Here is a 27,470-nt window from a genome sequence, read left to right on the forward strand (position 1 = left end):
AAAAAAAGAAAAAGAAAAGAAGGTACCACGCTGCAGTCACCTGGCCAGTGGCGGCTGTCCCCATCTGGACACCTGCTCACCCTGGGCAGGAACCTCCCTCTGGCCCCACTGTGTCTCGAGCCCTGAGCCAGGGCCGGCACATAGGAGGTGCTGGGCAACAAGCAAGAGTGAATAAACACAGGCTACCTCCTCCTTGGCTGTGAAAGTCTTTCCTAGCCAAAGCCAGAAGATTTAAGCTATATTTTCATGAATTGTTCATTGTACACTTTTGGCTTTCTTCCCTTTAGGGCTAAGAAGTTTTCCGCCTATACGAAGGAGACCAAAAAACATCCTAAAGTTAACTGGATAGCATGAATGTTTAACAAAATTCCCATCACCAAGGATTTATTCCTCAATAATGATATGCTGAATTCACTATGTAAATGACAGCAGTTGTCATTTAATTTAATCCAATGTGGTTGACAGCCTCACCAGCAAAGGACATATAAGTGAGAATAAAGGCTGCTGGGAGCTAGGCGCAGTGGCTCACGCCTATAATCCCAGCACTTTGGGAGGCCAAGGCGGGAGGATCATTTGAGGTTAGGAGCTCGAAACCAGCCTGGCCAATATGGTGAAACCCCGTCTCTACTAAAAATACAAAAATTAGCCCAGCGTGGTGGTGGAAACCTGTAATCCCAGCTACTTGGGAGGCTGAGGCAGGAGAATCGCTTGAGCCCAGGAGGCGGAGGTTGTAGTGAGCAGAGATTGCACCACTACACTCCAGCCTGGGTGACAGAGCGAGACTTTGTATCAAGAAAAAAAAGAAAAGAAAAGAAAAGAAAAAAAAAGTTGCTGAGAACTGAGACAATTCTATGTGCCAAGCACTGTGCTAAGTGTGCTTTGTTTTATTTGGTCCTCACAATCACCTGTTGTTTCTTAGGTAAAGACACTGTGGCTCAAAGAGATGAAATAAGCTGCTTTAGGTCACAGAGCCATTAAGGGGCAGAGCTGGGGTCCAAACCCAGGTCTGTGTGACATCAAACCCATGCTTAGCTTCCAGTTCTGGCCATGAAGGAGTGACAGGTATCATATTTAACTTCTCTTATAGAAAGCTGTGAAACTGAACAAAATCTATGAAGCAATTCTTTAGAGTCATTGGACAACAGAGAGACAGGTCTGTAATCCTTGAGAGGCAGGAAACACACCAAACGAGCCCCATATTCATCCTGGATTTCTACCTATGGGCACTTCTCAAATCATGGCACAGGAGAAGTGGAGCCCAAACAGATCAGCAGTCTCACTGGATGGAAGCAACAAAGACTGGAACTCTGAGATGGCCAGAATTTGTAGAACAGGGTAATGGAGAGGAGGCAGCTGTGCACAGAAGGAGTTCCAGAAATCTCATAGGGGTGCACTGAGCCTTTGGCCAATATGAAGCTGCACATATGCAGGGTGAGACTCCAGAGGCCTGGTAGAGAAAAGCTACTGGGAAGCTGTGAACTGAATGGAAATTCACACAGGGCTGGGAGATGCTGGCATTCTGACAACCAAAGTGAGAGACCTTGCAAACACCCCGGACATTCAGCTGAGATTCCAGAGAGGGCAGACCTTAGCTGCAGGGATACTCTAGCCCTAGATTAAGAACATTCTAGTCCCACTTAACAAAGCCTGAAAATAAGCTTCAATGGGATGGAGTTAATCCTCCAAACTCAACACTCTTAAAGCTGAATGATGACACAATCCAGACCTTCAAAAATGTGAGAAACACAATGTCTAGCATTTAATCAAAAGCTCCTTGACATGCAAAAAAGCAGGAAAACGTGACTCCTATGAGGAGAGAAAACAGGCCATAGAATCAGATCAGGGGATGACACAGATGTCAGAATCAGCACACCAGGACTTTAAAACAGCTATTATGAGTATACTTAAAACCTTAAAGGAAAAGATAGTTAAAATGAGTGAACAGATGGAGAATCTCAGCAGAGAAAGGAAAACTGTGAAAAAGAACCAGATGGAAATTCTGGACCTGGAAAATACAGTATCTTAAATGAAACAAATCACTAGGTGTGCCACAATCAGTGAATTTAAAGACAGGAAAAGAGGCCATAGGAAGTAGCCAAACTTCAGCAAAGAGGGGGATGGGAAAGGACTGGAAGAAAAGAACCAAATCTAAGAGACCTGGAGGACAATACCAGACTGTCTAACATATGTGGAACTGGAGTTCCAGAAAGAAGAGAGGCAGGCAGAAAAAAGATTTCAGAAGATAATGACAGGAGAATTTCAGAATTTGATTAAAAATTTCAACCCACACACCCAAGAATCTCTGAGATCCAAGCAGAACAAACACAAAGTAAGTTGCACTTCGATACATCATAGTCAAATTGCTGAAAGCTAAAGAGAAAATATTAACAGCAGCTGAGGGCAGGGGGAGTGCTTCATATGTAGGGCAACAATGGTAAAAATAACCTCTGAGATCTCATCAGAAGAAGTGCAAGCCAGAAGACAATAGAATGACATCTTTAAAGTGTTAAGAGAAAGAAACTGTCAACATAGATTTCTATATGCAGCCAAAACATCCTTCAAAAATGAAGATGAAATCATGTCATTTTCAGGCGCATGAAAGCTGAGAAAATTTGTCACCAGCACACTTTCACTACAAGAGATGTTAAAGGAAGTTCTTCAGGCTGAGAGAAAATGATACCAGATGGAAATCTGGATCTAAACAAAGGAGTGAAGAGTACTGATAGGTGGGTACATATAAAAGTCTTTCCCCACTTATATCTTCACTTCTTTAAAAGATGAATGACTATTTAAAACAAAAATAATTACAATATATTGTAGGGTTTATAACATATGCAGAAGTAAAATGTATGTCAACTGTAAAGAAGTTGGTAAATGGAAAAATCTACTGCTGCAACGCTCTGATATCATACATGGTGAGGTGTAATATTCACTCAAAATAGGCTGTGACAAGCAAAAGATGCATATTTAATCCCTAGAGCAACCACTAACAAAATAAAGCAAAGAGATATGGCTAAAAAGGAAACAGAAGAAAGAAAATGGATTACTAAAAAATATTTGGTTAATCCAAAAGGTGGCAGAAAAGGAGGAACAAAGAACAGATGACATAAGTAGAAAACAAAACAAAACAGAAAAACGGGCCAGGCCTGAGGGCTCATGCCTGTAACTTCAGTGGGAGGCCGAGGCAGGAGGTTCACTTGAGCCCAGGAGTTTGAGGGTGCAATGAGCTATGATTGCACCACTGTACTCCAGCCAGGGCAACAGAGCAAGACCCCGTCTCTTAAAAAAAAAAAAAGTGAGACCCAACTATATGCTGTTTACAAGACACATATTTAGACTATAAGACACAGATAGTTTAAAAGAAAAAGAATAGAAGGTATATCATACAGACACGAATCACAAGAAAGTTAGAGAAACTTCATTAACATCAGACAAAGTAGACTTCAAGAAAATGAGTATTGCTAGAGAGGAAAACCAACATTTCCTAGTAATAAAAGGGTCATTTCACCAATAAGATATAACTATCCTTACTGTATACAGTCAGCCCTCCATATCCATAGTTTCTACACTCATGGATTCAACAAACCACAGATTGAAAATATTTGGGGTAAAAATTACATCTGCACTGAACATGTAGTCTTTTTTCCTTGTCAGTATTCCCTAAACAATAGAGTATAACAACTGTTGCATAGCATTTACATTATATTAGGTATTATAAGTAATCTAGAGATGATTTAAAGTGTATAGGAGAATGTACGTAGGTTATATGCAAATACTACGCCATTTTGTATCAGACACTTGAACATCCTCGGATTTCGGTATCCAAGGGAGGTCCTAGAACCAATCCCCCATGGATACTGAGGTGTGACAGTATGCACTTAATAACAAATTACATGAAACAAAAAATTGCAGAGAATAGACAAATCCACAATTCAGAGTTGGGAGATTTTTTAAGTGTTGGGCCGGACGATTGTAAAAAATTAAAAATAAAAGAGTTGGGAGAGTTTAACACACCTCTCTCAAAAACTGACATAATAAGTAGAGTGAGAATCATTAAAGACATAGAAAAATTTCAAAATTTGATTAAAAATTTCAAACATCTTATCCTAATCAACATTATAGAACACTATAGCCAACAATCCAGAATACATATTTTTTTAAGTACACTTGGAATTCACCAGCATAGACCATATATGCAAATTTCAAAGGATCAAAATCACATAGGGTATGTTCTTTTACCACAATAGAATTAAATTAGAAATCAAGAATATAAAGCAATCAGGAAAATCCCCAAATATGTGGGAATTAAGCAAGGTGTATTCTAAATAGTACATGAGTTAAAAAAGAAACCAGAGGCTGAGGTGGGAGGATTGCTTCAGGCCAAGAATTTGAGATCACACTGGGTAACATAGAGAGATTCCTGTCTTTACAAAAAAAAATTAGCTGAGCATGGTGGCATACACCTGTAGTCCCAGCTACTTGGAAGGCTGAGGCAGGAGGATCACTTGAGGAGTTGGAGGCTGCAGTGAGCCATGACTGCACCACTGCATTCCAGCCTGGGTGACAGAGTAAGACCCGAAAAATAAAAATAAAAAAGAAGAAAGACAAAGGGAAGGAAGGAAGGAAGGAAGGAATTCATGCTCACTGTAAAAAAAAAAAAAAAATCTGAATTGTATAATATACAACTCTGCCAAGATAAGCAGTTTGGTGTATGGATATTTCTTCGTTTTTTCTGAGCATAAACTAACATGCTTTTTTGAACAAAAATGAGGTCACCCCCTGGATACTGCTGAACAAATTGTTTTCTGCCCCTCCCTTATTTGGCCATGTATCACCGACATCAAATCACTTTACAGGTTTATTTTTAACAGCTACCTCACAATCCATTACATGGGTTTATCACAACTTATTGCACAGACCTGCTTATTAACAGAGTTAGAGGTTGCCTCTGTGTCTCATTATGCTTCTGCCACATCTCTCACTGCACATGTGAGTGTTGGAGCAGAATAAACTCCTAGGAGTTGAATCCCAGGGTCACAGGGTTTGCGCAGTTAGTGCTTTAACCAACAGGGGCTTTCGCCTTTCAGAAAGTCGTGTCTGTATATACTCCCACCATCCTACGTGGGGTCTTCTGATGAACTTTATGGGAGTGAGTGTGGGGCTATTTGTTTGTCTGTTTTTGTTGGTTTGGAGATATTTTCCTTTGGCTGAGAGATTCACAGATGTGAAGATTAGAACCAGGCCAGCGGATGGCCGCAGCGGAGCAGACAGAGCCTGGAGCTCTGGGTTCAGACACGCATTTGCAGAGAGATCTTAAGGCTACCTGCCTTAGGTCCCTTAAATGGGTTTACTTAAATCTCATGACATCTTGTATTTATCAAGAACACCTTTGAGAAATGTGAACTTTCTGAGGTAGTCTCCAAATGCTTAATTATCTAAAAGAGCCCCATCATGGCTCTTAGGTAACAAGCAAAAACCGTGATGAGCTTTTTCTATTTCCATTTTTGGGAAAATCTAGGCAGGTAATTTCATCTCTTCATGGTTGGTGTGCTGAACGCAATTTAAATTAAAAAAGAACTTTTTATTGAATGAGAGTGTCTGCATCATAAAACAGAGCACCGAGACAATTATTTCCATAAGGCCCTGCACTGCATTAAAGTATTGCTGCTGTGTTTTCAGACCCTCCCCCCACCGCGAGTGCCCCTCCACGCTCACTCTGTCCCTTCCCGTAATGATGTGGGCACACGCTTGAGTAAGCAAGTGGTGCTGCCACAGGTAGACTGCTGGTCATCGGAACAAAGAAGCCATCCCTAACACTGCTGGAAATTTCGTCTTATAATTCTCTTAAGAGGAACAATCAAAAGGAGAAGGAATTATTGAAATAATTTATTTTTAAAAATGGACTCAAGGAAAAGCATTTTTTATTCTAAATGTCCTGGTTAATTTTCCATAGTAATCAAATTTGCAGAATAATTGTTCAGGTCTCTATCTTCATTTTAGCGGTGTGACTTTTGTCATGGATTCCTTGCTGGTCTCAGTGGCTTTAGAATTGTAAGCTGGAGGAGGCCTAATTGAGAAGCATTTTTATTCAAAACTTGATGCTTCTGGGGTGGTATATACGTATATTTGTATGTATATACAAATATATATACATATATACGTATATTTGTATGTATATACAAATACATATATGTATATGAGTATGTATACACAAATATACGTACAAATGTACAAAAATGTACATATATTTGTACGTATATTTGTGTATGTCCATATATTTGTTTGTATTCCCTCTCTATATTCATATGGTATGCCTGTATAATTTGGGGGGGTTGTATGCACATGCATATATTTGGGGGTGCAGGTCTCGTTTCCTTAGTAAATATAGTAGAGGTTATTTAGGCTTGTGGAGCATGGTGTGCGTGGGGGCAGTGCTTTTAACTCCCTTCGACCTGGCAGTGTGTCTCTGCTACAGTTTCTTCCTCATTCCCATCTCTTTACCCTCCTGAACACAAGCTGGCATCCAAGACTGCCTGGGACCACCCCGGGAAAGACCTGGAGAGCTGATTTCAATATTTTCTCTCTTCCTGGTAAAATATTTATTGAAACTGTGCAGAGCGAGAAGTCTTCCTCTGGTTCAGAAATTGTCTGCCTGGAAACACACTGACCTGGGTTGGGGGCGCCAAACGAGACCGGAGAAAATAAATAAACAGCACATTCGTATTATGCAGGAGCCGAGGCTTCAGGGGAGATGGCAGGGGCAAGATGGGAGCTACCCTGGTGTACAGCACAGACAAACCCCCTGCTACAAAGGATATAAAAAATGATGACTGAAAGCTGTTCTGTCTCTTTGGGCTGTGGACGTGTTTTTAGTGGTTAATGTTTTTATGGCAATATTCTTCGGGAGGAAAAACTATTCCTGCAAAGATGGACTAACAGAAAATGGTTAAGAACAAAGATCCAGAAAGAGAAGTGATACTGACCCTTCTCCCCCACACCACCCCGCATAAAATCAGAGAGCTGGGGAGGAGGGGCAGGAGGCAGGGAAAGGCTCTCGAAGCTGGGCAGCCCAGCGCCTGGGGCACTCACCGTTGACAAGCCTGTATTTCTGGGCCAGGAGGGCGGCCTGCAGACTTTTCCCACTGCCCACAGGCCCGAGCAGCAGCACCCTCGGGGTGAACGGGGCATTAGTACGATGGTTGCTTTGGACATAGGTCAGAGCTGGAAAGAGAGGATATGAGGATAATAAACCCAGGTCCTAGAGAACAGAAAACGCGCTTGCAGCCCCTCTGCTTTGACTCTTTTAACAGCAGTAACTCTTTTTCTCTTTCACAGCACCATGGAAGCCCTCTGTGCATCTGGTGAAGAGGCAGGGAAAAGAATTACGTGGCAGGCCTGGGCACCAAGGCAGGGAGCGAGTAGTGAAGTCCACAGAAGCCACCCTGGAGCGCCGCCCTGGATTCCTCTCAACACAGGTGTCTAAACACGTGCAGGTGTCTGCATTTCCTTCCAGGCTGAACTAGGGCTGGCTGTGGTGCAGTTGGGAGGCTGGTCCCAGGACATGATATAGCACTCTCTATAGGGCTGGTGGCTTTTCCTACTGATTCGGGCTGAGCCTCCCAACCGGAAGCCCCAGGACTAGGCTGGTCTCCTAGAAGTGCACGCTGGCTTTCTGCTAGGTACGCCTGAATGTCAGATACAGGCTTTGATAAACGCATCCAGCCACATGGGGGCCCAGTGCCCAGGGACTTCTAAAGGACTCGAATTGGTGGAGAGTAATTTGTGCAGCTGCACTCTGGTGACACCAACTTTGTTGCGACTCTCCAAAGAGGTAGTGATCAAATAGGTCACAGGAGTGGCCAGATGTAGCTGCACGGCCCTGGCCTGTGGTGTGCCCCTGGCATTTGGTGAACAAAGAAGTGAGAAGATGGGGTGAGTGTCTCCAACAATGAGGCCACCTGCACCATGGGGGGCACTGGATGCCAAGAAGCCACAGGGCAAAGCTACTGAACATCAAACCAGGTCACCTCCCGCTGGAGCTCAGAAGCAGGGAGCTGTGAGAAAAGGCTAATGAGGCTGTAAAGGCAGCATTTCGGGCACCTGAGGCAGGGGAGATGCCCACAGATGAGGCACGGACCTGTGCCAGCACCCACGCCAGCCTTCAAAACAGGGTATCCTTCCCCAGGGAGACCTTCCCCCTCCTGCCAAGGCCCCAGACTGTCCTGTGCAAAGTCAGCCACGGGTGGCTCCATTACACCTTCCTGCCAGTCTGCCTTTGCCAATGTGCCTTGCAGTGGATGCTGTGCTGGGTGAGGGGCCAGGCCATCGTGCCTCCTCAGGAACACGCCACCCAAGAACCAGGCAGCTTCCTCATCCTCAGCACTACTGACGTTTGGGGCCAGAAGATTCTTTGTTGCGGGGCTGTTCTGGGCACTGCAGGATGTTGAGAAGCATCCCTGGCCTCTACCCACTAGGTGCCAGTAGCACAACCGCAAGGTATGACAACCAAAAAACCTTTACAGACATTGCCAAATGTCCCTGGGGGTGCGGTGGGGGCAAAACTGCCCCCGATTGTGAACCGCTGGGATATATTCATTGTGAAAATCCTGAACTCTCAAATCTTTGCAGGACTTTTAAATTGGAAGGGTCATTAGAGATGCACAGTCCCCTCTTTTTAGAAGGCACAGATGAGTTAGAATGGACTTTTTTCCAGGTTGTGATCAGCATCATCAATGGCATGTACTAATCGCTACGACAAATACTCTATAGGCACCATCTCTTTTGTTTGGCCCAATAATCCCATGAGGGTTGCGTTATTCATGTCCCATTTTACAGATGAGCCAATTAGGCTGAGACTTGGCAGAGCTGGGGCAACTCTCCCAAACCTCCCGCCATGGGTACCATTCCTCCACTGAGAGAAGCCCAAAGGAAGCTACTCAGGCGAGGCTCTCTTTATTCTCAGACCTTCCATAATCCCGTGCATCTGAAAAGCACAAATACTACAGGCAAAGCAGCCTGCTTACAAATGATGCTTAATTTACAGTAAATAACTAAGTTAATTAGAAGTAATGATCCCCCAGACAGTCTCAACATCTAATTATTCTTTTTAAAAATATGTGGTTGCTGGATGCACTGCAGAGAGATTAAAAAAACAACACAGAGAGAATTTTGCATTCCAATTTTCAATTTATCTCTCTGCATTATTAATTAATAATAATTAATATTCAGACACTCACATTTTTATTTACAATTCCAGGCATGAATTCTTTATGAATGATCATATGAACTTTTAAATTTAATTAAGTAATTTGGAAGTAATTAATGTGTAAATTCAGAATCATGGCATAAGATAAATGTTGTGGTTGTTTATCTTAAGAGTGCAGTGTTTGTTACTAAAGACCCTTCCGAGATGCAAAATCACTGGAAAATTATAAGCCATCATAAGCCTGGCATTTCTTCTTTAAGTAGCGACATTTTCTACTAACCCACCCATTGGCTGATTGCCCCCTTCAGAGGGCGAGGCTGTTCAATCCATGCCGGCAAACACCACATCTCCGAGCTCAGTGTAGCAATGAGGATTATGCACCGAGTCTACCAGCAGGAGAAGGTGCTGGGAGAGTCAGCAGGGAAGGGCTTGAGGGAGCTCAAAACCACCTCCCCAGCAAAACAGAAGTTTTCTTGGAGAGATTTGAGAGAATATACGAAAAAAAGGACTTTGTAAACTGTCAAGTGTCTTAAATATCTGTGATGTTCCCATCGTAAACGCTTCATTTACCCGACACCACGTGGAAGGGGATAACTGGATTTTGAGATGACTGAAGCTCAGCAAGACTTTTGAAAAGGATACTACAGCTGTTTGGGGATAGAATTATTCTACCTTGCCCTTGCCTTTTTGGGCAGGGTGTTGAACAATGATAGGAGCTATGACGTCTGATGTTTATTGAGGCTTCTCTCTGCGCCAGAACTGGGCTTGTGGCTGTGGACACATGATCTGGAGAATCCCATTTAATCCTCACCTACGCCTGGGAGGAGGGCACAAGTTTTGTTCCTATTTTAGGAATGCCAAAACTAGGGCTCCGAGGAGTTAGGAGAAACGCCAAAGGCTGCACAGCTGGGCTGCGTCGGGGCTGAGATTTGAACACATTGCTCAGCTCAGCCGTCCCCACCACCTTGCACAGGCTGCCCGCAGTGGCTCCCGAGCTGCTGTGAACATCGGCCACTGCTGTGGACAGCAACGCAGTGCCGGGTGGGGGGCCATGTATCTCCATCCTAAATGAAGCATACCACCTGTGTTGTGTGTGTGTGTTTTGTTGTGTTGTGTATGGTGGTGGTGGTTTTGTTTTTGTCTTAATCTTTATATGTTTTTTCTTTCCTCTCCCTCAAGGTCAGGCTCAAACTTCTTGCTACCATGTTCCTCCCACCCCATCCCTTGCCTCTCCTCCTCCCAACCCCACCACCACCAAATCTGCTGTGGGCCAGAGATGTGACCACGTCTGAGTGTGGGACATTAGCTCAGGGTCTCCAAGTGGGGTGCCCCCAGGGGCTCTGCACACATGCATTTCTGGGCAGGGAACCCGGGTCATCTATGTCTTGACTCCTAGCTTCCCAGGCATGTCCCAGACACTGGCCACTACCAGAGTAAGGGACAAAGTGGTAGAAGGCACAGCGAGCCCAGCCTGTCCAGGGTGGGGCTGCCTGTTTGTGTTTACCCTGGTAGAAGACGTCCACACATGGCTGGTCAGCATTGATGACTTTAAGGATTTTGGGGTAGGAGGGAATGACCCTGACGATGTTCCTATGATATTCCAGCAGTTTCTGAGCCGTCTCCAGCTCTGAGATGTCCTCTGGCGCCATGAGACGGTTCTGGATTTCAGATTCGGGTGGCCAGTCAAAGGTGGTGTGATAAATCTCTGCAAGGAGAGAGGTGCGCAGTTAGAAATGGCCATGCAGGGGCCCTGTGGGTGCTGCTGTGCCTGCCTGGGGTGCTTGCTGTCCTGGAGGCCAGGCCCTACAAATTCCTGGGGTGTGGCTGACCATGGCAGGACACCGTTGCTCAACACCAGCACTTCCAGCTACTCTGAGCCTGCTCTTAACTATTATTCTTGTTACAATACAAGAACAGAACCCAGGGCAAGGGCTGCCGTGAACTTCTGAGCACTTACTCTGTGCCAGGCACTCTGACAGGCACCTGCAGACTCCCATTTCATCCTCACAGCCATCCCATCACCCATTAGGTTGGTATTTTCATCCCCAAGTACAGATAAGAAAACTGAGTCTCAGGTATCCCATGTCGACAGCCAGAAAGGGGCAGAGTTAGGGATCCACAAACCCAGGTCTATCTGCCACCACAGCCTGAGGCCCGGACGATCAAGGGCAGTCTCGTCTCCCCGCATCCTCCTGCCAGCCCCTTGCTGAACTGCCTGGTCTTCAAGGCCCAGTTCAAGAGCCGCATCCCCTGCAACACCTGCCAATTCTCCCAGGTAATGCTCATGCCTCTCTCTCCTGTATACATACCAAAGAATGAGAGGTGTCGGGGGGCACATAATTTGTCCCAGGGAGAGGCAGACATGTCCCCTGGCTCCTGTGTGGGCCCCAAGCCCAGGTGCCCGGCATGACCCCCCACACTCTATTCTGGTTCTGCCACAAGAAAGTCTCCTCCTTTAGCCTAAACAGGCCTCCCTTTCCTCATCTACCAGAATGTACCCTTGCCAGTGTCTTCCAGCTCAGAGCCCAGGCTGTGGCAGCCTTCCTCGTGTCCCTCTACGGGTGCCCAGAGCAGAATGCAAGCTCAGGAAATGGTAGAGGGCTGTCATCACCATGGTCTCTGAAACCCCCTGGGGCTGGGTGGGGGTGGCCGTAGCCATACCTCCAGTTTGAGGGTCGATTCTCTTCCCCAAGTTTCTCTCGATCAGGACCGTATCTGGAGCACTCAGCACGACTAGGCAGAGAAGAAAAGGAGCAAAACCAGGCATGTCGGGCAGCGGGTGCCACACATTTGAATATCACAGACCAATACCTGCTTTAGGTTTTTTGCTTTTCTGTATAATGACATTAAAACAACAATCATCTTCCATCCCCATGAATTCCTAACAGAAAGGTCTTCTCGCACCCAAACACAAAGAGCGTAACATCGGGACAGAGCAGGGCCCATGACGGAAAGTTCTGCCGGTTAACAATTTCCCTCGTCACAGATAACGCCACGATGGGCATCTCTGCGCGCACTGGACGCTTGCATAGCATTCTAGTTGATTTCCTTCTTGAGACAAGGAATCGCCAGGCTGAAAGCAAAACCCCACTTTTCTTAAGAACCAGCCCTGAATATATTTAGCTCTGTGAAAAATTCAGCTGTGCTGTCCTCTTCCTTGCTGGGTCTTGGATGGTGCCTGGGCCGAGGTCGGGAGCAGGCGGCATGAGCGGGGCGCTCACTGGCCACCCCTTGGGGCTGCAGCTCTGGTGGGTGGGGGGACCCTTTGGAGCTACTCACTGACGTGTCTGGGGGTGATCCCTAGGGTCTGGATCCTCAGAGCCTGCTCACGCGCCTCGGGGATGCCATCCAGAATCCAGCCCTAGACAGAAGATTCAGAGAGGTGCTCATCTGTTTTGAGTTTTAGATTTCTTGGAATTATTTTAAAAGGAATATAATAGCTTTATAGAAAGACTAGAACTTTTAAGACAAAAAAAAAAATGTTTCTGATAGCTACTTCACCCTTCTTTAAAAACTACTTTGTAATATATTATTATATTCCCTTCCGAATCATATCTTGGTGATTATAATCATAACATATATATTTTACATCTTGATTTTTTTTTTTTTTTTGAGACAGAGTTTCACTCTTGTTGCCCAAGCTGGAGTGCAATGGCACAATCTTGGCTCACTGCAACCTCCACCTCCTGGGTTCAAGCAATTCTCCTGCCTCAGCCTCCCAAGTAGCTGGGATTACAGGCGTGTGCCACCATGCCCGGCTAATTTTTTGTATTTTTAGTAGAAACAGAGTTTCACCATGTTAGCCAGGCTGGTCTCAAACTCTTGACCTCAGGTGATCTGCCCACCTTGGCCTCCCAAAGTGCTGAGATTACAGGCGTGAGCCACTGCGCCCGGCCTACATCTTGATTTTTTCCACCACACAATAGCGACCACAAGCATCTCTTCGTATCTGCACGGCTCCTCATTGTCCACATTATCAACGGCTGTGCAATGTCCCACCAAGAGAATGTACACAGCCACTTAACTATGCCCACCAATGAACATTGCAACTGCGAGCAGTGTTCACTATCATAAATAATACCTCGATGAACATCTTTGTGCATCTAGCGCTTTCCACATTTTGGATAATTTCCTAAAGAGAGTTTCTGAGAGATTCCTGAGACTGGGGTGAAAACAAAACCCCACTTTTGTTTCTATTTTCTGCCTCATATATCTGCAGGAACACCCCACTTTTCTTAAAAACAAACCCTGGACGATGATTCCGGTTTCTGCTCTGCGGCTAACTTGTTATAGGATTGAAATTCCTCACGCATCAGCCCCCTCTTGGTACAGCTAGGAAACTGGTTTAGAGGTTTATTTTTACTATTTGTTTATAGAGATAGAGTCTTGCTACATTGCCTAGGCTGGTCTTGAACTCCTGGGCTCGAGCAATCCTCCTGCCTCAGCCTCCCAAAGTGCTGGGATTACTGGCATGAGCCACTGTGCCTGGCCTTTACTAACTCTTTAAATCCAGTTGTGAAAGTAATATACAATCATTGTACACTGTGTGGAAAATACTGAAGAGCTGAAATAATAATAAGAGTCACTGGTGGCACCTCAGACCCAAACAAGCCACTGTCAACATTCTGGTACATCTCCTTCCAAGCAGCAAGTACAGGTACCTCTTTTCCTGGCGGCTGGGGGTTGTGGGGAAGGGAATCACACTGTACACAGTGTTTGGTAATCTGTTCTTTTCCAGCAAAAACATTTCTTGAACTTTTCCCATGTCACAAAGTACTCCTTGCATAGAAGTTTTCACAGCTGCCTGGTATTGTATGAATTGACCTGATGTTAACTGATCCCATATTGTTGCTCATATTGCTCAGTTTGATTCCAGTTTTCCACCACTATAAACAATGTTGTATATGCATCTCGATGCCTATCAAACATCCTCAGATAAATTTCTAAAAGTTGATACCTTCTTTTATGACTTTTGATACGTTTCGTCACATCGCTCTACAAAATGGCCCACCAGTTTATGAATCCAATGGCAAAGCATCTGTTTCCTTGCCTCTCTGCCAATGTTGGGCATTATCTAGGGGAAAAAAATCTGTCCAGCAAAATACAGTATACCACTGCTGCTTTAATTTACATTTCTTTGATCATTAATGAGGTTCAGTATTTTTTCCATATGTTTGTTAGCTATTTGGATTTTTTTTTCTTTTCCAAAATGTCCATTTGTGTCATCTATCTACTTTCCCCTTGGGGTTTCATCCTTTTATTTATTGACAACAGCTCTTTACATATTAAGAACGTTAACCCATTTTGGCAAACACTACCACAAACCCTTTGAGGCAAACTATGTTGCCAATATTTTCAGCAGTTTGTCTTGCAGCCTTTTCATTTTGTGTGTGGTGTTGCTTTTAACACATCAGTTTGCGGCCAAATCAATCGCTGCTTCCCTCTTTGGATTCTGGCATCGGTGGATGCATAAAACACCCTCCCGCCTGCAAAAGCTGATACATATTCACTTGCCTTTAAATTGTGTTCTTGTGTTTTTACTCTTTACATGTAAATAGTAATGATTCATGTAATAGGGCTCCATTCCAGTTTGCGGATGATATAGGGCTGTGATCTAATCTGTTTCCTTGTGGCTCACCACCTGTTCCAAACTCTCCCACAATACAGCCTATCTTTTCCCCTCCGAGGACACTTATCACAGTCTAAATGCTAACATGACATTGGCTCTGGCCTCTTTCTGCCTGTAGATTGTTAAATTCTTTTTATTTAACTGTTTAAATTGTTGTTTTATAAGTTATCATAATGTCTAGTAAAATACGCTTTCCCTTCTTTTTTTTTTTTTTTTTCAAAACAAGATCTTTCGGGTAAACATTAAAAATATTTTGTCAAGTTCCCAAATAGAAATTCCACTAGGATTCTGGAACAACATTAAATGTGTAGATCAATTCACAACAAGTTGACATTTTTACACTATCAAGTCAACGCATTATCGTCTCATTTGCTTAAGATGTTTTTTTATGTCCCTCAGCAATGTTCACATTAAACAATTTCTAAAGTCCTTTCAAGTCCCGTGAGTCTAGAGTTACACACACACACACACACACACACACACACACACACACACAATGTAATGCTTTAGACTTGATGTCCAGGTAAATTAGTAAAGGGAGCTTTGGAAGAGACTGAAAGAAAGCAGCGAATTGCTTCGAGTCTCCATTTTGTAGGAAGCGGGGTCGGGCAACTGAGAGTCAATGCTGGGAGCCCCCGCTTGCTGTAGAGCCCTCCCTCTCAGCCATAGTGAGACTCAGTTGCTCTAAGGTCAGAGGATGGACTGACATGGACGGACTCAGCCTCCAGGTCACTCACGTCCACATCACCTGATCGACAGACACAGTGTGGGCGATGGTAAGAGATGTCTTTCTTTAAAAACAAACCAAAAGGTGGTCTGGGTGCAGTGGCTCATGCCTGAAATCCCAGCACTTTAGGAGGCCAAGGCAGGAGGATCGCTGGAGGCCAGGAATTTCAAACCAGCCTGGGCAACATAGTGAGACCCCCCCACTCTACCAAAAAAGATTTTTAAAAATTAGCCAGGAGCGTTGGTGCACACCTATAGTCCCAGCTACTTGGGAGGCTGAGGCAGAAAGATGCCCTTAGCCCAGGAATTTGAGGCTGCAGTGAGCTATGATTGTACTATTGCATTCCAGCCTGGGTGACACAGTGAGAACTTGTCTCTGAAAAAAAAAAAAAAAAAAGCATGCATTTCTTCAATATTAAAATATTTAGGTTCCAGTAGCCTCCACTGACAGTTAAAAAAAAAAAAAAAAAGCTAAACAAATTTACAGCCTAAAGACTGTTGGAAAAATCCAGCAAGCTTTCATTAATTTCTTGAATTATACAGGAAGACTCACAGCTACGGAACCCCTGGTTTCTAGAACTAATGAAGCAAAAGTGCAAAAACAATTTTTAACAGTCTTTTGCTCCCTAAAGTCCTTGTTATAGCCAGCCAAGCGCCAGGCTGCAGCTCTTAGAAACAGCAAACATCTCCAGATGTGAGCAACACCAGCAGAACCAGGAGACGCAGCGTCTGAGAGCTCCCTCACAGTTCTGGAAGCCGAACCAACATTTTCTGAACTTTAGCTAAATTCATACCCCCTTATTTTTCCTTTATTTGGACGGGGAGGAATTGTGAGCCCATTGATTGCTGCTTCTAGTACAAGGGCTGGTAATTCTGCTTTGAGTCCCGTTTTGAAGCTGGAAGGCTGGAACTCCGCCTTTGCTCAGCACTGAGAAAGGCCTCTGCTTTTAATATTGCATTACTGAGCAATCATTATAATCTCACCCATAAATTTGCAGCAGATATCAGTATGTGGTCCAAAGCTTTTAGAACTATTCAGGGGAACAGCTCTCACTGACTTTTCACTGGAGAAAGCGGGACTTCCAATTACACAGGAAAAGTGCAGCAAAATGAGGAACATCTCCCTAATTAGCCTGGCCTCACTGGAGTGTCATTCTGGTGCAGATGTGAAAATCTAAAAGGAAGAAGGTGGGGGGCTCTGGAGTGAGCCCTAGGCCACCAGCTCTCCAGGTCTGCTCTTTCTGAGTTGGGGAAATGGTACGATCACCTGGGGACTAAGAAACAAGGTCCCCGAGGAAGCCCTCGAGCAGCACCCAGGCCCCATTAGAGCCACCCCCCAATGTACGGAGAAAGCAGCCATGGAGGCTCTTCCTCCCTGCGCCAGCCCACGCTGGTCCACACTGGTCCACCTGGAAGGGAGGGCGCCTTGACCAAACCTCTGTTGAAGTAGGGTCTGTCCTATGGCATCCTCAAGATGAAAGCTGCAGGCTTGGTGCTCAGAAAAGATCTTCTTTCCCAGAACTCTTGCACTTAAAGGGGTTATTTGCCCAGCTGCAAAATGGGCTGCACGTTCACAGGGAAGCAGCAATTTTGGCTGGGAGGACTTTAATGGCTACAAATTCTGGCAAAGCAAGAAGTCATAAATCAGTAAATAGCACCCGACAACTGCCATGATGGGACATTAAGACATTCCCAACAAGCCTGTGTTGCGAGGTTCGCGGGTCTCACGTCCAGGAGTGGCTGGATGTGGAGGTATCAGTCAATCCCTAATTAGAATACATTATCCATCTTCCTGACACTTCAGTGAAATGTCTATTCCACTCTGAGCTGCAGCTTTGTTCAGAGCAGGTTAATTGATATTCTGATGCCTTCGCTCACCATACCCCCGTGGCTCGGTTCTGTTTTATCACACATCAAAAAGGCCGTATGCTCAGGGCACTCCAGGCACCAGTGCAGAGCTGGAGGTCTGCACAGCTGCGAGGGGTATGGTATCACAGGAGGGACAAGCACTGAGCAGATGTCACAGATGAAAAAAAAGCAAAGAAAAGAAGCCAGCCAGCCTGGGGAACTTGGCGAGGCCCAGCAGAGCGCGGCCTGATGCGGTACGAGCCGTCCGGCTTTGTGCTAACACTGGCCTCTTTTGCCCTCCTGACTATTATTAAAGCGCAATTAGCAACTTCACATGGGAAGGCTCTGTTGCCCTCTGGGCCTCTGCCTTTTTGATGCGTTGCCTTTCCGCTCCTCCCCTCTCCTCCCAGGACCAGAGCGTGGGGCTCCCCTGGGTGTTTTCCCCAGTCCTGCCCCTGATCTGGCTCCCAGCTCTGACTGCAGACTCCACTGGAGGCATTCCCTTGGAGCTGCATGCTCAATCTCTGCAGTCCCAAGGAGGCCAGCTGAGGCTGAAGACTTGGACTTGATAAATCAGTCTCGCTCAGCTCCAAGTCTGAACCAGGGCAAGCCCCACAAGAGGCACCGCAGGCCCAACGTTGCCTAACGTTTCCCAACATAGAGGAGAGAGATTCTGTCAGCCAGGAAGGAAATGCATCTTAAAAGATCCAGTTTGGGACAGTGATATGTTCTAAAGCCAATCGGTGAGAACAATGAGACTACTTTGATGAAAATAAAAAAATTTGACATTACACTGTCCCAGGAGCAGTTACTTTGGTTTATAGAAAAACATAAAAACCTTAGCCTGCCACAGAACCCTAGGATGCCTTCCATATTCAACTCACCTGAAAGATGACTAGCAAGAATTTTTATCTCAAAGTTGAATCCCAAACAATATGCAACCCCTGTTAGCACTGAACATGGAATGCATTGAACATTCCATGTGGAATACGTTAGTATTCCACATTCCACATGTATGACTGTAGCAGGAACCCGTTACCCCTTAACTTGCTCTGATTCCTCCACCTGATCAAGGTGAGGTGTGCCCAGGGTTTTGCCTGACCTTTTTCTGGGCAGCCTAACAGTGATTACGCTCTTACAATGCCGAAATATGCAGGAGTGATTTTTCTAAACAAACAGCATTGAACTCCACCCTTGATAATCAATGATACATGCGTGGTATTTTTATACAAATGTGCAGATGCGGGGATATCATTACTCCTAGATGTGCAGCTTACAGGCCAATGATCTCTAGGGTATGAAAACCTGGTAAAGCCCAAATGCAGGCATTCAAGAGGCACCTTTTTTTTTTTTTTTTTTTTATTTATTTTTGAGACGGAGTCCCACTCTGTCGCCCAGGCTGCTGGAGTGCAATGGCACAATCTCGGCTCACTGCGACCTTCTCCTCCCGGGTTCAAGTGATTCTCCTGCCTCAGCCTCCCAAGTAGCTGGACTACAGGTGTATGCCACTACGCCCAGCTAATGTTTTATATTTTTTAGTAGAGACGGGGTTTCACCGTGTTAACCAGGATGGTCTCGATCTCTTGACCTCATGATCCACCCGCCTCAGCTGCCCAAAGTGCTGGGATTACAGGCATGAGCCATTGCGCACGGCCTCAAGAGGGTTTTTATTGGTTCCAAAATAGTTTAAAAAATTTTAAATCAAATTCATATCAAATGTCTATGGTGCCCCTGAAGCCACTCCATGGAAGGAGACACAGTTTGAAGAACAAATTGTTCTGTCCCCAGATGGACCTGTCTACCCCAGCTCTGAGGTTGGCCCCAAGATAGCCCCCTGCAGAGATAACTTACTTTGGAGGTTCACATTTAGTTCTCCAAGTCAGACATAATGTGCTTTAGATGAAAGTAAAAGACACGAATAACCCAGCATCCAGGGCCCATTCCCCTCAAACACTTTAGACCATGTCTGTGGTGTAGACCCACCTCTCTAGAAACAAGATTAGCCCTGGAAAGGATCAGTTTATTGTGATGGTGGAAAGCAGTGGCTTTGGAACCAGATGACCTGTGCCACAGCCAGTGTGTGACTTTCAACCAGTCACTTCATCCCCTCTGGCCTCATTCTCCTCTGCACAATGTGAATAATCAAAATCTAGCTAACAGTTGATGAAATAATTAAACGAGGATTATAAACAAACAGGCCAGGCACTGTGGCTCATGCCCATAATCCCAGCACTTTAGGAGGCCAAGGTGGGAGGATTGCTTGAGGCCAGGAGTTCTAGACTAGCCTGGACAACACAGCAAGACCCCGCTTCTACAAAAAAATAAAAAATTAGGCCAGGCGCGGGGGCTCACACCTGTAATCCCAGCACTTTGGGAGGCCACGGTGGGTGGATCACCTGAGGTTGAGAGTTTGAGACCAGCCTGATCAACATGGAGAAACCCCGTCTCTACTAAAAATACAAAATTAGCTGGGCACGGTGGCTCATGCCTGTAATCCCAGTGCTTTGGGAGGCCAAGGTGGGTGGATCACTTGAGGTCAAGAGTTTGAGACCAGCCTGGCCAACATGGTGAAACCTCATCTCTAATAAAGATACAAAAATTCGGCTGGGTGCGGCAGCTCACGCCTGTATTCCCAGCACTTAGGGAGGCCGAGGCGGGCGGATCACAAGGTCAGGAGATCGAGACCATCCTGGCCAACATGGTGAAACCCCGCTCTACTAAATATACAAAAATTATCTGGGCATGGTGGCGGGTGCCTATAATCCCAGCTACTCAGGAGACTGAGGCAGGAGAATCGCTTGAATCCAGGAGGCAGAGGTTGCAGTGAACTAAGATTGTGCCACTGCACTCCAGCCTGGGTGACAGAGCAAGACTCTATCTCAAAAAAAAAAAAAAAAAGAATGGGAGAATGAGGAGTTGGCCCCCTTCTGCTCTGCCCTTCTGCTGTGGGTGCCTGGTTAGCTCTCGGGAACAGACCTGGCACCTCTGACTCTCTGCTCAGCCTGCGAAGAGAAGAGTGATGTGGTCGGTGCTTCTGGGTCCAGTCCCGTTCCCATCATCTCCGTGCCTCTCCAACACTGTCTCCTGCTCCAAGGTCCTCTTGTGTCTGCTCAAACCTCAGGCCCTGTCCTGCATTTGATCATCTCTTTTTCCTCTTCTACTGCAGTGAGAGGGATCTTCTGAGGCATCACACATCCACAGAGCGTATCGGAACACACGTTCCTGTCCACATGGAGTGCTGCGGCTCTGTATGCAGACACGTGGTCCACACGTGCCCTTAACAAGCCCCTATCACACCAACCAACCAGCCACGGCCTCAGCATCAGGGTCTCTTACAGAAACACCCACAAATAAGGGGGCGCAGGGGGTGTGCTCACTGTGCTCTGCCCAGCACCTCATCAAGCCCTCAGAAGCCCTGCCTTGCCGTGATGAGGGCCATAAGTTTCCTGAGTGGAACTCAGACCTCCCCTTCCAATCCCCTGCAAACCTAACTGCATCTGTATTTGAAGAACACACAGCCACGGCCTCAGCAGAGCTGTGGATCAATAAAACCACATGCCTTGGAGGAGGCAAGTGACATCTATAAACCCGTGAGTGTCAAAACAATGGCAAGAAAATCCTGTGTTCCTACTATCAGTGGGATGAAAGTGGTGTTATTAATGCCAGCCCAATGACACCACAAGGAGAAATAAAACAAACAGCTGGTGGTTCTGTGGACCAGCATCTAGCTCCTCCACTCCGTTACTGTTTCCACTATAAAATACTGACTCATGTTATGGGCAGGGAAGCATAAATCTATGACCAAAGAGGAGGAAAAAAGACTACAGAAACCCACCATGTACATTCTAAACTTTTGGTTCCACAGTCAAAAGGAGGCTACATCCTCTCCCCCTTTACAGTGAAAGAACCAAGTTTCCATGATATTACATGAGATCTAAGAGGAGTCAACCTGGGAACACAAAATAGAATTTTGCATTTCATGTTCAGTAAAGGAAACACCCCCGGCCGGTACAGTCACTTTTGGGGCTGGGGGCCTGAACTTGCTTCCCACGTGCATCAGAGACCTGACTCCAGGGATCTGTGGACATGGTCAAGGTTCAGAATGGTCCAAGTTTTGCATTTGATGGTGGCATTCTTACTTTAGCTCCAGGAGGAAGATTATGCAGAAGTAGACATTTTGAACCTGATGCATTTCTAGGTCAGTTTTTCTTTTAGGTAATGTATTTATCCCTCCTTTGGGTGAGTCGGTGGGGCTCCTGTGCTACGGCCTCATCCGTAGAATGACAGCAGCTCTTGGAATCTGCCTGCTCCTGTCAGCCCTCTGTTCTGAGCCACCTAGAATATTTGCTGGTGCACAGCAGGTGCCCCAGAAATCTTAGCTGTTGAAAACATCATAGGACAGTCATGCAGGTTCAATGGGAAAATGCATTACAGTGTGACGTGGTGTTCGGCACATATCAGGTGCCAGTAAATGCTAGCTGAGCATTCTGTGTACCTTATTTTTTTTTATTCTTTTGTTGAGACCGAGTCTCCATCTGTCGCCCAGATGGAGAGTGCAGTGGTGTGATCTCGGCTCATTGCAACCTCCGCCTCCCGGGTTCAAGCGATTCTCCTGCCTCAGCCTCCTAAGTAGCTAGGATTACAGGCGCCCACCACCACACCTGGCTAATTTTTGTATTGTTACTAGAGATGGGGTTTCACCATGTTGGCCAGGCTGGTCTCGAACTCCTGACCTCAAAAGATCCACCCGCCTAGGCCTCCCACAGTGCTGGGATTACAGGCGTGAGCCACCACGCCCGGCTGATGTGTACCCTTACCTTGATGGACCAATTCTGCTCTTCACCAACTGTGTCTGGGTTTAGTTCTGGCCTTCATTTTCCTTCTTCCCTGTCTTTAACGTAACATGATCACAAGCTCAATGAGTCATGGGGCAAAGTAACATTCTTTTAACACACTGAAGCAGAGACTCGTTCATATTCCATTTAACCGATCATGGGTCCTGGTGGACAGGCTCTGTTTCCTTCCTATGCTTTTGCTGGGAGAATAGGAAGACTTCTTGAAGAGGTGCTGGGGAATAAGAGGCGATGTCTAGAATGCGTTAGCCGGGATGCAGATGGGGACAGCATCCCTCCACAGGCTCCTCCTCAGCAGCACTGGGGAGGATGTAGCGGGCCTAGCTTTTGTTAGTCACAGTGTGGCTTTGACTCCGGCAAGGGCTCTGAGCCTCACAGTTAAGGAAGAAGAGGAGACACTGTGATTGAGGAGGTACCTCCCACCAGTTGAGCACTGTCTTAGTCCGTTTTTGCGGCTTATGACAGCATACCTGAAACTGCGTAAATTGTAAAGAAAACATTTTTTTTTTTTTTTGCGGGGGGCGGGGGAGACGGAGCCTCGCTCTGTCACCCAGACTATAGTGCAGTGGCGCGATCTCGGCTCACCACAACCTCTGCCTCCCAGGTTCAAGCGATTCTCTTGCCTCAGGATCCTGAGTAGCTGGGACTACAGGCGCCCGCCACCATGCCCAGCTAATTTTTTTGTTTTTAGTAGAGACAGGGTTTCACCATGTTGCTCAGGCTGTTCTCGAACTCCTGACCTCAGGTAATCCACCCACCTTGGCCTTCCACAGTGCTGGGATTACAGGTGTGAGCCACTGCGCCCGGCCCTAGTCACCTCTTAAAGGCAGTACTATGGCTCTCAATGCTGCCACATTGGAGATTAAAGTTCAACATGAGTTTTGGAGAGGACAAACATTCAAACCAAAGCAAGCATCAAGAAAGTAAATTCCTGCTGCAGTCACACTGAAGGTCCTTCCCTCACGGCCCGGCTCCATCTCCAAAGGAGTGAACTGAGCATCCCACGTGCTTGGCTTCTTGCATTACGCTCGTGCTTGGCAACCTTTTGAACCATTCCTAACCTCCAGAGTGGTGGGACTCAATCCCAGGTGGAAACACACACACACACACACACACACACACACACACACACACACGCACACACACATACACGGCATGAGGAAGGCAGGCTGCAGCTGGCTCTGAAATTTCACTGATTTTTTTCCTCAGGCACTACACTGAAAAGACTGCTCACTCTCATCCATCCAGGTATGGGGATATAATAGAACTCACTTGAGTGGTAGTTTCAAAAGTGCACCACAGGCCAGGCACCGTGGCTCATGCCTGTAATCCCAGGAATCTAGGAGGCTGAGGCAGGTGGATCACCTGTCAGGAGATCAAGACCAGCCTGGCTAACATGGTGAAACCCTGTCTTTACTAAAAATACAAAAATTAGCCAGTGTGGTGGTACATGCCTGCAATCCCAGCTACTTGGAAGGCTGAGGTGGGAGAATCACTTGAACCCAGGAGGCGGAGGTTGCAGTGAGCTGAGATCGCGCCAAAAAAAAAAGTACACCATGATGTTGCTGGTAGATCATAAACCCACCCAGAAAGTGTCCAGGACTGTTTTCTAACACAAAGTCCAGGTATGAAGAAGTAGCAGACTTCTACTCATAAGGGATCCTCAAATGGCCTTCACCCAGGTCATCTAGCATGTAAAAAGCATCAACTGTAAGTGGACCTCCGGGCCGGGCACAGTGCTAAGCGCTATGCTTGGATCGTCACATTTAATCAGAGACAGTGAGACAGCTGTTACTTCACAGCATGCACCGCAGCACCTAAGGCCATGCTGCCTGTCTGTGAATTACAGGGCGCTCTACATAGAAAAGCACTGCAGCCCAAGCAGGCTGTCCACACCAGTCCCTGTCTGAGTGTCCCTCGCTGCTGTCTGCCAGCCCAGATATTTGAGGGACGGCTCAGGTCAGCAGATGTGAACCCAAGCCACGTGTGGAGCCCATAAAAATCACATTCCCGGTGCATGAAGGCCTATGCCTTTTGATGAATAATAAAATTCTCCGCACATGATGAGCCGTCATAATTGGGCACAAGTCTTTCCTTTGCCCCCTGCAGCGGCGTGGGGGTGCCATCCATACATGAAAATATTTCTTTTTCTCTTTGCCAGATATTTTCCAGTCTGTGATATTCCAAATGTCTGGTGCTGGTGACATAAAAATGCCTTTGTCAGAAGGCCTGGCACAAACTTGCCGAGTCCAGCTGAAGGCTGACCTGCCAGTCAGTTAGCCAGGAGCCTCTGCATGGTGGCCTGTAAAATGCCACTGACCTGGCCTGTGGGACGTCAACCAAATTCCTTCCTCCATCTGGGCCTCAGTTTCCCTTTTCATAAGAGGTTTTGGTGGGATGATTTCTGTAGATGGCTTTTTTTTTTTTTTTTTTGAGACAGAGTCTTGCTGTCGCCCAGGCTGGGGTGCAGTGGCGTGATCTCGGCTCACTGCAGGCTCCACCCCCTGGGGTTCACGCCATTCTCCTGCCTCAGCCTCCCGAGTAGCTGGGACTACAGGCACCCGCCACCTCGCCGGGCTAATTTTTTGTATTTTTAGTAGAGATGGGGTTTCACTGTGTTAGCCAGGATGGTCTCGATCTCCTGACCTCGTGATCCGCCCGCCTTAGCCTCCCAAAGTGCTGGGATTACAGGCGTGAGCCACCGCGCCCGGCCAAATGGCTTTTTAAAAGACATTGATAAGACAAACTGGGATTCATCCACCAGGTGTGATCACTTTTATGTTACACATTTATTTAATGTTTTAAAATCAAGCACCCTGGTGCTTGTTACAGTTGATTAGAGGAATAAAGGAGGAGGAGACAGGAAAATCTCCTGGCATAGGAGATCAGACTGGAAGACTGGTTCTCAAAAACCTGAACCCGGGGTCCCATGGGGGCACCTCCACCCTTAGGGTACAGTGCTTGAACTTTCTCAAGGTGTAGGAGTCCAAGGCCAAATGGGAAACTTGAAAGCACTAATGATGGGAGTAATTTTAGAATACAAGGAGGAAGTCGCTAAACAGATCCAAAATTCACAGAAAACAAAGCTAGCACACTGGCCAAAACAATCTCCCCAAAGAAGCCGGAAGACAAGTGTGTTCCTAGTGTTGAAACCATTTTTAGGGCATCCGGATGTGACTGGATAGGGCTGCTGGATTTTAAACACCTTTCCCTCCTTGGGCCATGTGCATGTTGGGATAAGATTTCACTGCCATGGTGGTACAGAACTGGGGAATTATCCAAATGGCATTCATTGATTCATTGACTGATTCATTCATTCATTCATTCATTCATCCTATAAGTATTTACCCAGCATGGAGTCTATGCCAGGTACCACATGAAAGATCTTGCATTCCTACTCCTAACTATGACAGTGCAGAGTTGGAGAGCAGAATGCTGTGAGCATGTGTAACAGGCAGGTCGGCCTCATCTGGGGCTGGGCAAGGCCAGGGAAGGCCTCCCTGAAGAAGAGACTTGAGGCTGAGGCTGAGGAATGAGAGCAGTTTTCTAGCTAAGGGGTGGGGTTAAGAGCGCCATGTATTCCTTTTCTATTGCTGCATAACAATCTTAGTGACTTTAGACAATACAATTATTATCACATGGTTTCCAAGGGGCAGGAGTCTGAGCACAGCTCAGCTGGGTCCTCTGCTCAGTCTCAAAGGCTGCAGTCAAGGTGTTGACCAGGCTGTGTTCTCATCTGGAGGCTTGACTGAGGGAGAACCCTCTTCCCAGCTCATCTGGATTGTTGACAGGATCCATTTCCTTGCTGCCGTATGACTGAGGGCTCTGGTTTCTCACCTGCTAGGGGCTGGAGGCCCCTGCAGTTCCTAGAGACCAGCCATGTGGGCTTCTCCAACATGGCTGCATACTTCATCATGCCAGCAAGGAGGATCTCTCTCTGGTCTGCTAAGGCACATTCTTACATAACGTAATGTAGTACAGGAGTGACATCCCCTCACCTTTGCCATATTCAGCTGGTCCTGCCCCCACTCAAGGGGAGGGGATTACATGGGCATGGACACAAGGGGGTGGGAAATCACTGAGAGTTGCTTAGTGATATAGTTTGGATATGTGTCCCCACTCAAATCTCACATTAAAATGTAATCCCCATTGCTAGAGGTGGAGCCTGGTGGGAGGTGTTTGGATCATGGGGGTGGGTCCCTCATGGTTTGGTGCTGTCTTCACAATAGTGAGTTTTCATGAAATCTGGTTAAAAGTGTGTGGCGCCTCCCCCTCCCACTCTCTCTCTCTTGCTCCTGCTCTGGCCACGTGATGTGCCTGCTCCCCCTTCACCTTCTGCCATGATGGTAAACTTCCTAAGGCCTCCCCAGAAGCAGAGCAGATGCCAGCACCAGGCTCCTCGTACAGCCTGCGGAACCGTGAGCCAATTAAACCTCATTTCTTTATAAATTACTCAGTCTCAGGTATTTCTTTATGGCATTGCAAGAACGGCCTAATGCAATTAGGGTCTGGCAGCTGCACACAAAGGCCTGAGCAGGGTGGGCACAGGTTGAGCTGGGGAAAGGTGGCGGGTACTGAGCGGGTAGACGAGAGAAGTCCAGGGATGAAGCTGAGCCGCAGGCAGGCCCAGGACACACAGGGCTCCCTGAAGCAGTGGAGGGTCACAACCACATTTAGTGTAAAATAACAAATGTTTCTCTATGTTTAAAATCATACTCAGAAGGGTGCACTTTCAAGAAAATGTGAACATCAGTTGCCTCCAGGGAAGGAAACTGGGTGGCTAAGGAACAGGAGTGAGGGGGGACTTTGGTGCCTTTGGAACCATCAGAATGAATATATCATGGTTATGAAATAAATTCATTCATTCTTTAAAAAGCCATCCTTCCAGCAGCAATGTGAAGAAAGGATTGGGAAGAAACCAGGGTAGCTGCAGGGAGATGGATCAGGTTCCAAATAAAGGAAAGGGATTCTTAGCAATTTAAATAAAATGGAGCACAAATGGTGACTATGGTCAAGGTAAAATTTAGAATCTCTTTGGTACTGAGCCTTTCCCCCCAAGTTTCCAGAACTACTGCCTTATGTCTTGGCTTTTCTTTGCCCTACAGGGGTAGTCTGAAGATTCGGGCACATTCTCTTGATTGTCCCTAACAAATGGCTAATGGGTATCCAACAGGTAGAGCCAACTCCTTTTGATCGTTCCAATACAGAG

The 27,470-nt window shown here is 46.3% G+C and overlaps 1 protein-coding gene across 2 annotated transcripts in view; it reads right to left on the reverse strand.

Moving 5' to 3' along the window:
• Positions 1-27,470, reverse strand: part of AK8 (adenylate kinase 8) — a 154,355-nt gene that overhangs the window by 92,629 nt on the left and 34,256 nt on the right. For both annotated transcript variants that reach the window (XM_030818091.1, XM_030818090.1), the window contains 4 exons: positions 12,485-12,566; positions 11,867-11,938; positions 10,710-10,910; positions 7,090-7,221 (listed from right to left, as the gene is read on the reverse strand). In XM_030818091.1, the coding sequence (XP_030673951.1) occupies positions 7,090-7,221; positions 10,710-10,910; positions 11,867-11,938; positions 12,485-12,566 (487 nt within the window). The remainder of the gene's footprint in view (positions 1-7,089; positions 7,222-10,709; positions 10,911-11,866; positions 11,939-12,484; positions 12,567-27,470) is intronic.

This window comes from Nomascus leucogenys, chromosome 8 (assembly GCF_006542625.1).
Source record: "Nomascus leucogenys isolate Asia chromosome 8, Asia_NLE_v1, whole genome shotgun sequence".
NCBI classification, from domain to species: domain Eukaryota; kingdom Metazoa; phylum Chordata; class Mammalia; order Primates; family Hylobatidae; genus Nomascus; species Nomascus leucogenys.